This window comes from Nicotiana tomentosiformis, chromosome 1, assembly GCF_000390325.3.
Source record: "Nicotiana tomentosiformis chromosome 1, ASM39032v3, whole genome shotgun sequence".
Taxonomy (NCBI): Eukaryota; Viridiplantae; Streptophyta; class Magnoliopsida; order Solanales; family Solanaceae; genus Nicotiana; species Nicotiana tomentosiformis.
The window spans coordinates 120986317-120998221 of NC_090812.1; the positions used below are offsets into that span (position 1 = coordinate 120986317).

The window sequence follows — 11905 nt, forward strand, 5'->3', positions numbered from 1 at the left end:
GAAGTCAATAATAGGCGAATGACTTGCCTCCTTTTTTGACTGCATCAGATACCAACAGCCAACAAGCCAAACAACTTATTTAATAGTACTGACTTCGGATAACTAGTATACAACATTATCCTCATAGGCGGATTCTATAGGTAAAATTCTACTGAACCTATTACTTTTGGTTCAAACTGTGTACATTTGCAGCAAAAAAGAAAAAACAAGTTAAAACGTATACATATAGTAAAATCATTATCGCTCTGACTTTAGATTCTGGTTTCACCTATGATTATGTTATAGATAATTAGAATATAACCAACATCATAAATTAGGAGTAAGAGGTCAACTTATTTTTCCAGGTCATCCTCCACCCACAACCAGTTGCCAACTTGTATAAAAAGGGTACTACAATCTTGGGAGAAATGCAAGAGAAGCCATGGCTTTCTTACACTATAGTTTTCTTCTCATACTTCTCTTCTGCATTTGCACTGCAGTGTCTGTCGATCCTCTGGGCAATTTTTGCGATGATGCAACCAAATTCAATAATGCTAAAACATCAGCAAATATTGGAAAGGTGTTGGCTAAATTATTATCAGTTTCTGCTAAAGATAGCTTCAGTACTACCTCCTATGGTGATGCTACGAACCAAGTCTATGGCCTGTACCAATGCAGAGGAGATATTAGCAGCAATGACTGCTTAAATTGCATCAAAGACGCAGCAAAGGAGATCCGAAAACGCTGTCCAGATCAAACTGATGCCAGAATTTGGTATGACTTTTGCTTCTTGAGGTACAACACTAAGAACTTTTTGGGACAAGTTGAAACAACTCCTGGTATATTCTACTACAATGTCGACTTTGTATCTGATACTGACTTCTTCAATAAGAAACTAGTGCAACTAAATAATCAAATAACTGCAGAGGCCATTGTGCCAAAGAACAAAGGGCTCGGAAAAGGCAAGAGTAAACTATCACCTTTTCTTACTCTATATGCCTTGATGCAATGCACAAGGGACATACCCGAGATAGACTGTGCTCAATGCCTGGCCATAGCAGTTGGCAATTTCCCCACTACTTGCTTAAACAGGAAAGGATGTCGAATCCTGTATAGCAGTTGCTACGTTCGTTATGAACTCTACCCATTTTTCTTTCCCTTAGATCCGAAAGAGAAATTAGCCAATGTGTCAATGAAATACTACACAATGAAAGTTTCCAGATCTTAGTCGGTTGTTGTGTAGTGCTTTATGTATTAAGAACATGAAATGTTTTTACTTGTTTGTGTTTTCATTGTAACATTCACATTTCCAATAATTACAAGTGTATGAGCAAGCTCAGTGCAGACAGTTCAACAAATGTTTTGTCTGCTCAGAGAAAAGCTATACTAGTATGTACTTGAGGTATATTACACATTGTTGTATTCAAGTTACAAGCTTTTGAATGTACATTCATTAATTTGGTGGCATATCCTTTTTCCCTAAGGACTTAGTTATTGGCTCTGCCGAAACTTCTAGCAAAAGGTACAACATCTTTGACATCATTCAGGCCAGTGGCATAAAGCACCAAAGGTTCAAGCATTAGGCTGAAACCAGAGGTTTTGGCAGAGCCATGCCTGCATAGATCTAGATACCATTCGTACTGCTGTTTTTGCAAGCCCAGTTCCTTCATTCTGCCAACAAATAAACTTGAACGAATTAGCACAATATCTATGAAGGGGTAAAAGCAATTCATCTGAATATTCAAAGTGAATTTGTTACCTTGAGCTCAACACATTGAACCGTTCTTCACTTTGGCTTCCCCTAATCAGAGCTCCCACCTGCAGATAAATTGATGTTAAGCTTAATTACCAATGGAGATTGCTGCTAGGATTATTATCACATGAATTAGTAATAGTAGACAACCTCTATTCTTTAAGGGGCTGTAACCCCTAATCAAATTGTTCTATATTACCTTTGGTAGAATCACATCAAATGTTGCAACTGTTTTGCCATCATCATTCAAACGGACATAAAATGGCTTAAGTTCTTTTGGATGGTTGTATACAATGACTGGTTTTTTATATATCTCATCAACCAAATAGCTGCAACCACAGATAAGAAATTAATGAGAAATATTGGCCTTACTCTTATCTAATTTATCCTGGAAAGCTTCTAGTCGTACCTTTCATGTTCTTCGGTCAAAGAAACTCCCAATTCTATCTTACTTTGAAACTTCTTCCCAGCAACCTGTTCTCATACCATTACACGACTATGAAGTACCCATTTTTAAAGATTTTGCCAGACATTCAAGAAATCATGACAAAATGAATATTACCTGTCTCAGAATTTCTATGGCTTTGGCATAAGAAATCCTCTCAAATGAACTTGATATGGTAAATTGGAGGCGCTCCATAACAGATTTGTCTATTCTTTTCAAGACAAATTGTAGATCTTCCACGCAACCCTCTAGAATCCTTTTGCATACAAACTTCAAAAAGTCGTTTGCGCAATCCATGGCATCCTGAAATTGTGGCAAAAGTAGCAAACTTAGTAATGAACAAGAGAAACATGGGAAATATCCCCCTGCAATTATACACTAGAAGTTATACCTCTAACTCTGAGAAGGCCATTTCAACATCTACCATCCATGTCTCAGCTAATGACTTTTTGGACTCTAATTTCTCTGCTTTAAATCTGGGGCCAAATGAGTAGACATTTCCTAGAGCACAGGCTTGACTCTCAAGATGAAGACGACCGGAAACTGTTAGATAAGTCTGGCGTGTAAAGAAATCTTTAGAGAAGTCAAATTTTCTGGTTTCAATTGTGACTCCAGATTTTGCTTTTTGCCTAGCTTCCAGCTGTGATACTAGCTCATTTGTTTTCTTCAGGTCCTGCTGTGCAGCAAGTAAGGCTTCCTTGTTGCTGTTAGTTCTGCTAAGTTCTTCAACTTTCTTAGTTTTTTCTTTGATAGAAGCCCGGATGGCTTCAACACTGACTCCAGCATTTTCGGTGGGACTAATTTGATCATCCTTTTTCCCCTTGCTAAGAAGAGTTGTAACAAGAAATTTCTCACTAAAACCTTCAGAATCAGTGCTTGTAATTATGGGTACTTGAACATGAAGGAACCCGTGATCTTGGAAGAAGGCATGAGTTGCCCAAGTAAGGGAATTATGAATTCGCATGACAGATGCCACCTGCAAATTAAAAGAAGAGAATCCAGATAAAAGAGGATACATAAGCTCACTAAATAACTTAAAATGAACTGATTAAAGAAGTTCCAATTTTGATTTGAGAAATTATATTGTACTCTAATTTCAAGATCCATAATTAAAAGGTTTAATATAAAGTTATCCCTACCAGAAAGTATGAGGTACCAATCCAATTTTATTCAACTGTACACGAAACTCCTAAAGACCTTAATTAGCAATTAATTCAAGAGAGAGGCACCTAACATGAGAGAATAAAAAAGCAAGCAAAATGTAATAGTGAATATCACCGTTGTTGTCCGTGGCCGAAAGTGGGAACAATCTCTTAAAGATTCCAGAGGCAATCGTTTTTTGGATAATGGATACTTAGATTCATCTACCAAACCAAGATGTAAGATTTTCTCTGCTTGCAGCTCAACATAATGTTTCCCCTGCACTGATGGCTGCTGCAATATACCTTCAATTAATACACATGTTCCAGTTGGCATAACTTGGCACGGATTCGCTAGTGCTGAGTTCACAAGAACCTGAGAAATGAATCATGAGCCTCAGATACAGAAACCATTCTGAAAGAGACATTTTGACAAACAGAAAGAGATCATATCATAGAATGTACCTGAAGACTGGGCACACAAGAACCATCACTAACTTGCAATATTGAGATTGAGGGCTGAGGTGCTTTTCGAATAACAGCATCCAGTTTTTCACGTACACGATATTCCCCTGCCCCAAAAACCTTCATAATAGACCTAATTAGTGGAATCCGAGATTGAAAAACCTCAGAACAGGTAACATCGTTTGGACTCACCACCTGAGGAGCAGGGGCCGCTGGTGGTGGCGTTACAGGTTGTTTTCTGATCTCCATAGAGGATTTAACCCACCCCCCAATTACAATCCTCTGACCTATCAACCCAACCCCACCATCATCGCGTCCTAATATAATTTTCAACATCACCCTTTTCGTGTATTTCGAAAAGGTGGCTGGCATTTCAACCGGAGCTTGTTCTGACGCCATTTTTTTAATAAAAAACTTTGACTAAGAACGAGAAAAATGTACAGTTGTTGGAGGTGTAGTGTTGATGGGGTTTGACTAGTGGGTAGGGGTTTATATTGAAGAAACATGGAGGAATTTTGATTCTTTGCTTGAGAAGAATCAAAATTAGGAGGAAGATGAAAGAAGAGGGTGTTGGGAAGTTTGGGGAAGAAGGAAAGGGATAGTCTGTAGGTCTTGCCATGGAGATATGGATTAAAGAAGGAGGCTAAGGTTTGGTATTCTTCAAAAGTCGGAAACTCGCGGGAGTTCCCATGCTCCTACCGTTAACCGTTTTTCTTAACATCGATTATTTACCCGTTTTAACAACTTTTGCAAACAATGACAAAAATGGTCCCTTATGTTTGGTAGTAAACTCTAAAATAGTCCATTTGATATACCTTTGAGTAGTTTTGCGTTTTAAATTTATTTAAAAAGAGCACTTTTAGTCCATTAAATCTAACAATCAGAATTTAAAAAATATTAAAAGGGAACTCATATTTGGAGGTATGATTATTGTAACTTTGCTATTTGTATTTTATTTTTGGTGTCTGGTGTAGTTTTTGGTGTAATATTTTGCGAATTTTGGTCTATATCTAATGTCTTGTGCAGTTTTTATTATAGTAGTTTCTGGACTTTAATTAGGACTGCTCAAAATCGAACCGTAGGTATCGGGTTATAGAATTAACGTTTGGTGAACGAATTAAAATTTTATAAGTAACGGTTTATCGGTTCAAGGGCGGATTACTCAATTTTTTTATCGGATAAATTGTTAACCCGTTAAGAATTATTATATTTATAGTTTTACCCCTATGTATATAAAGTATCTCTTCCATTATTTGAACCCCTAATTTCTTATTTCCCTAAATCTCAGCAACACTTAATAGCATTCTCTATTTCTCTCAACAATCCTTAAGAAATAACGACACTACTTAGACTTATAATGAAGCACTTTTTTTAGCAACCTAAGCTTCAACGTCATCATAACTGATTTTTGGGGTAGGACTAGGCAGATCTGAATAGCTCTTGATACCTTTATGCTCAAATAAATTATTTAACTTGGTAACTGAAGCAAAACTATATCCATAATTTATGTTAACTGAATTTCTATTACTGGTTAAGGATTTTCAGTTTGTATTTTAGCTTGCTTATTATAAAAGAATAAAAGAAAAAGAAACTGTCATTAACAATGAGAGCTTCATTAGCCTTCTGGAGTGTGATTGTGATTGGATCGGCTATATATTGTTTATTGTCTTGCTTACTTATGTAATTTTTATTCTTTACTGGATTTAACCGATAAATCGCGCGATAATCGCTAACTCAATACCAATCCATCCCATATTGTCACGACCCCAAATCCCCTCCGTAGGATGTCGTGACGACACCTAGTCTCTAAGACTAGGTAAGCCTAACAATATGCGAAAACATCAAATAAAAACTTAAAATTTCAAAAACTTCAACAATTTCATCAATAGACTATAAGCTCAATAAGTACAATTTTCCCAAAAACCAGTGAGATATGAGTCACAAGCTCTAGATACAATGCTGAACAATCCTATACATCACTGTCTATCAAAAATATAAGGAAATAAGGAAAAACAGGATAGAAGGGACTCTGAGGCCTGCGGACGCGGGCAGGTATACCTTAAAGTCTCCAAAGCATCAACACAGTGCACTAATATCGAGGCTGATAGGATGTACCTGGATCTGCATAAAAATATATGCAGAAGCATAGTATGAGTACAGCACAACGGTACCTAGTAAGAGCCAAGCCTAACCTCGATAGAGTAGTAACGAGGTCGGGTCAAGGCCCTACTGGAGATAATAAGAAACAAGACAGAGATAATATGATATAATGAAAATGACAGGGAAGTGAACGATAAATAAATTACGAAAATAACAACACGGAATCAAGGAAAGCTAATACAATACAAAAGGAAAAAAGAATTTTACATGTTAAGGAAAACAAGAACCAAACAATACAGCAAATAAAGAATATCAACAGGGGCACTCCCGAGGTACCGCCTCGTAGTCCCAAATCGTAAAAACAAATCACAGTCTTTCCTTATATCACCGCGGGAGCCTTTATATTAGGTTTTTGAAAATTATTTTTCCGTAATAGCATCCTGTGTTTTAGCCCACCATATCACACCACATGACTTCTAGTAGTTTTCCTACTAGCCACGCGTATCAAGCTCATCTTATCTCATTGCATGCGTATCAACACCCAGACCTTATACCACCGCATACATATCAATAATCACAACGGTACGGCAGAAACATCGTGCAACAATAACAACCGCACGGCAGAAACTTCGTGCAAACAACCAAACAATCACCTCAACAATAACACGAAAGTCAAAACACAACAACTGAATAAATGATATTCTAAGGATAGCAATTTCAAGTAAAGAATTTCCACAGTTAAGTAATGAATACAGAAATCAAGAAAAGCAAGTAATTCAACTAAACATATGATACAAGTTGTAAATACGAGATAAGACAAGTAGACATGTGAAATTAGGCTAAACATGATGACTATAACGTGCTAAAGTAACTCAATTAAGGCATAAAAAGGAAACTACGTAGCAAAAACCGAAATTTTTGTGTACGCACTCGTTATCTAGCGTACACGGCATTCACATATCACAAACTATCACCAAAATACCAAATCCTAAGGGAAATTTCCCCCACACAAGGTTAGACAAGTCACTTACCTCAAACCACACTCAATCAATCAATTAGAAGGCCTTTCCCTCGATTTTCCAACTCAGAACGGCTCGAATCTAGCTAAAATAATTTCTTACTATAAATATAACTATAGAAAACTAATTTAAATAATTAAATAATGATCTTAGCTAAAAATTAAAAAATCGCTCCAAAATGTTTACACGGGCCCACATCTCGGAACCCGACCAAAATCACAAAATCCGAATACTCATTCGATATCGAGTCCAACCGTATGAGAATTATCCAAATCCGACCTCATTTAGCCTTTCGAAACCCAAAAACTTGGTCTAAGAACTTCTTCACTATTTTCCCAATTTTAAACTCCAAAACCATAATTAAAAGGTGTAATAACAATAGATTCATGGGAATTAATCACAAAATAGTCAAGAATCCTTACCCCAAATGCTTCCTCTGAAAACCCCTCAAAATCTTGCCTCAATCCAAGCTCTCAAAGTCCAAAAAATGAAAATGAAGCAAACCCTCGAGAAATCCTCTTTTCTGCCCAGTTATGTCGCATCTGCGACCTTAGTACCGCATTTGTGGTTCCACACCTGCAGAAAAATCATCGCAGGTGCGACCTTCACTTAGGCCCAGATATCTCGCTTCTGCGGACACCCTAAGCGCACCTGCGCGTGCGCTTCAACACCCAGATATCTCGCACCTACGGCCAATCCCTCCACAGGTGTGAAGACACCAGAACCAGCCCAGGATCCCAAGAAGTTCCAAAACACATAACATACTTAGTCGAGGCCTCAAATCACCTCAAAAAACATCAAAAATACGAGTCGCATCCCAATTCAAGCCTAATGAACTTATAGACTTTTAACTTCTACATTCGATGCCGAACCCTATCAAATCAAGTCCGATTGACCTCAAATTTTGCACACAAGTCATAAATGACATTACGGACCTACTCCAACTTCCGGAATCGAAATCCGACCTCGATATCAAAAAGTCCACTCCAGGTTAAACTTTCCAAAATCTTCCAACTTTCAACAATTAACGTCAAAATGACCTACTGACCTCCAAATCAATATCCGGACACGCTCCTAAGACTCAAATCACTATACGAAGCTATTGCAACCGTCAAAACTCCATTCCAGAGTCGTCTCCACATAATTCAAACTACGGTCAACTCCTATGACTTAAACTTCTAGTTTAGGAACTATGTGTCCCGTTTCACTCCGAAACTCTCCCGAACCCGACACCAAGTGTCACGACCCAAAATCCACTATAGGTCATGACGGCGCCTAACGCCATCGTCAGGCAAGCCAATTGATCAACTTAATTACTCATTTTTTATTACATGAAATCATAATTCCCATTAATTAAATAGTATAAAATGAAGATTCCAGAGTGAAATGATAATAATTATGTGAACTGCCATACTAAACATCCAGTAGGAACCCCCAAAACTCGATGTCACAAGTGCATGAGTATTAACTAGGAAATATAATAAAATGCAACATCTGTTTGGAATACGAGTTAGACAAGAGAATATAAATAACGCTGATGGAGACTCTGTATGCAGCAGATCGTAATATAGAATGCAAATTACCGTAAAGTCCCCGCAATAGCTGCGCCTCTGCGCCCAAGAGACCACCAGAAATGTAAACCAGCGCAATAAGTGCAGAAGTGTAGTATGAGTACATAAATCAACGCGTACGCAGTAAGTATCTAGCCTAACCCCAAAGAAGTAGTGACGAGGGGTCGACATCGACACTTACTAGTGATCCAATAAAACATGTATAGTAAGAAGTAAACAAGTATGAGGAAGAGTAAATAAACGGTATAATCCAATATAAATACGAGGTACAATCCTCCTCGGAACGGTAAACTCAAGCTCTCAATTATCAGTTACCTCCTCAACCGGAGTATATGTATATAATGGACCTCACCAAATAGGGCGTCATAGTTCAAATCAGGAAAAACTCTCAGATACACTAGCTTTTTGTCAAATATTATGTACGATTCCATAAGAATATTTTATAAAAATGCCGAAGCGTACGGCCCGATCCCATCATAATGTGGGCACTACCGAGGGTCGAACGACACGAACCATAGATACATCTATTATATTGCCGAGGCAAACTGCCCGCTCTCATGAGAGTGTGATACAAAATCCTGCCGATGCGAACGACCCGATCCCATTAGAATAAGAAGCTTTAACGGGTCCTTGACCCCATTCACAAATAAACATGTGAGTTATGAACTTTAAGGAAGATTTTCGATGAAAACGCACAACGCGGGAGAAATTTGTAAGGGGAGCACAATTATTCCGCTGCTAAATAAAGTAGCGCGTCAAATCTCTACAATTGCAAGTCTAACACTCTACGCAAGTCTAGTTTCAAGTTGTAACGTAAAATAAAGGAATTTAATAAGCAAGGGGTAACTCAAATAGTATAGCCATAGCATGGAGGGAACCTAAGTCTACCCGAACATAACATAAATCTAGCTATGTACGGACTCTCGTCACTTCGTACGTACGTAGCCCCCACAACAAGTAGCACATATCAAATACATCACCTAGGGGGTAGTTTCCCCCTCACAAGGTTAAACAGGAGACTTACCTCGCTCTGAAGTTCTATAACCGGCCCCAACGCCTCTCTAACACCTCGAACCGATGGTCATCATTCCAAAACTACTCAAACAATGTGCAAACCAATCAAAATATACTCTAATACCCATAATTAATAAATTTAAACAATTCCCAACTCCGCTGGAAAAGTCGATAAATTCAACCCTCCGGCTCACGTGCCCGAATTTTGAATATTTTTGAAGATACATATTACCCATAACAATAGAAACTCAAATATTATTTATTCCCAATTCCATAACCAATTTCGTGGTCAAAATCCATAAACACCAAATTCTGGGGTTTCTTCAAAATCTCACAATTTTCCATAAATTTCCATGTTAAATAAATACTCATAGAATCCGTGTAATTAACTTAATATGCGGGAATTACTTACCTTGCAATAGATGATGAAAATCTCCCCTTAAAGCTCTCCAAATATCGCCCAAACTAAGAGAGAAATGAATGAAATGAGCAAAAATCCCGACTTAAGAAATTCTATCGAGGCCCGTCCTTCTTCGCGATTGTGAAGGGTAAAAATACTGCCTCCCAAAATTCCTCTTCGCGTTCGGGGTTACACAGCCACGTTCGCGAAGGCTAAACACTTCCAGGCCCCCAGCTCCCTTCCTTCTTCGCGTTCGCGACCACTGTGTCGCGTTCGCGTAGGCATGATCCAGTCCTCTTCCGCGTTCACGACCCCTGTGTCGCGTTCGCGTAGAACAAAAATCCCTCAGCCCAAAATTCTTCTTCACGAACGCGTGAGACCTTTCGCGTTCGAGAAGAACAACACCAGACATCAGCACCAGCAGTTGCAAAATAGGGAAAATGGTCTGAAACCACTCTGAATCACACCCGAAGCCCCCAGGACCCCGTCCAATCACACCAACCAGTTCCATAACATGAAACGAACCTGCTTGAGGCCTCAAATCACACCAAACAACATCAAACTATGAATTGACGATCGAAATCCTTCTTTTAAACTTCAACATTCAAACTTCGACGAACGCATCCGAATCATACTTAAACATCCCGGAATGACGCCAAATTTTGCGTACAAGTCACAAATCACGATACGAACCTATTCCAAGGCTTGGAACCTCAAACGGACATTGATAACATCAAAGTCCACTTCAAATCAAAATTAAGAAATTCTTATACTTTCAAAAATGTTAACTTTCCATAATAAGAGTCGAAATGCTCCCGGGAAGCCCGATACTCAACCTGAACATACGCCCATATCCGAAATTATCATACAAACCTATTGGAACCTTCAAATCCTGATTCCGATGTCATTTACTCAAAAGTTAAATCTTGGTCAATTCTTCCAACTTAAAGCTTCCGAAATTAGAATTTTCCATCTGAATCAACTCTGAACTTCTCGAAATTCAATTCTGACCACACGCATAAGTCATAATACCTGAAGTGAAGCTACTCAAGGACTCAAACTGCCGAGCGACGCGCTAGAGCTCAAAATGACCGGTCGGGTCGTTACATTCTCTCCCACTTAAACATACGTTCGTTCTTGAACGTGCCAAGAACTGCTCCGGAGTTGTCCAAAATTACTATTTAACACCTCGTGCACCTGCCGGTGCCACCACAACCCAGCTAAGTACATTAGCTTGAGCCAGACCAAAGATCCTCCCTTTTATTTAGTCAATAAGCCTTAGAACCAAATTCCAACCTCCGAACTTCTCTACAAGACCTGATTCTAACATATGAACACCGTATAAATATCCACACGCTGAACCCACACATGATCATGCACCCAAGCTAATATTGCACAATGCACCACATACTCACTTGCCTAAGGCAACCTCCTCCAAGCACAATAGCTGAAATTTCACTGACCCGAAGACCGTAGTATACCTCATAACACATATAATCCCTGTTCCAACTCTTGCGATACTGCCACGATGGAAGAGATGTGTAGAAACTCATAACCACCTAACCAAATCAATAAATCATGGAGTCTCTCCTCCTGACAAGAACCATTACCTCATTCTGAACAGAATAACGATATTTGCTCTTTAATATACCCTTCATAACTCTGATTGCACTGATCTCAGGTCCAATAACCTCATCCCACCAAGTACAAGCTGCTCGGGCAGTAAGCCATCTCACTCACTGCCAAAAATCTATTATGACGCCATCAATGCGCCAACAAGCTACAAACTCGAATATGATATATAAGGAAACACAAACTCTTGAAAAAGAACTACCCAACCCGCGTAACGAATAAAATGAAATAGATATAGGGAACCGTACTCAACATCTCGCTGTTCCGGCGTGCAACCCGATCCAAACAACATACCCATGGCGGGGTGCCACCCGATCCACACATAATAATAATTAAGGAAATACCCATCAAGCCATAATGCTTATACCTACAAAGTACCGAATATCGA

The 11905-nt window shown here is 38.8% G+C and overlaps 2 protein-coding genes across 4 annotated transcripts; one reads left to right on the forward strand and one right to left on the reverse strand.

Annotated features, from left to right (window-relative positions):
- The first annotated feature begins 362 nt into the window (after nt 1-362).
- Nucleotides 363-1446, forward strand: LOC104104763 (cysteine-rich repeat secretory protein 55-like). The gene has a single exon (XM_009612917.4). The coding sequence runs from the start codon at nt 422-424 to the stop codon at nt 1205-1207; it is 786 nt and encodes a 261-aa protein (XP_009611212.1). The 5' UTR covers nt 363-421; the 3' UTR covers nt 1208-1446.
- LOC104104764 (asparagine--tRNA ligase, cytoplasmic 2) lies at nt 1248-4279 on the reverse strand. 3 transcript variants are annotated; one of them, XM_033658329.2, is made up of 9 exons: nt 3977-4279; nt 3782-3901; nt 3456-3692; nt 2569-3153; nt 2295-2480; nt 2142-2206; nt 1932-2061; nt 1739-1797; nt 1248-1650 (listed from the first exon to the last, which is right to left on the reverse strand). In XM_033658329.2, the coding sequence occupies exons 1-9, from the start codon at nt 4178-4180 to the stop codon at nt 1467-1469; spliced, it is 1770 nt and encodes a 589-aa protein (XP_033514220.1). In that variant the 5' UTR covers nt 4181-4279; the 3' UTR covers nt 1248-1466. The 3 variants fall into 3 exon arrangements, with proteins under 3 accessions (XP_033514220.1, XP_033514219.1, XP_009611213.1); XM_033658328.2 differs by having other exon boundaries at nt 3974-4279; XM_009612918.4 differs by having other exon boundaries at nt 3782-4277.
- Between the last annotated feature and the right edge of the window lie 7626 nt (nt 4280-11905).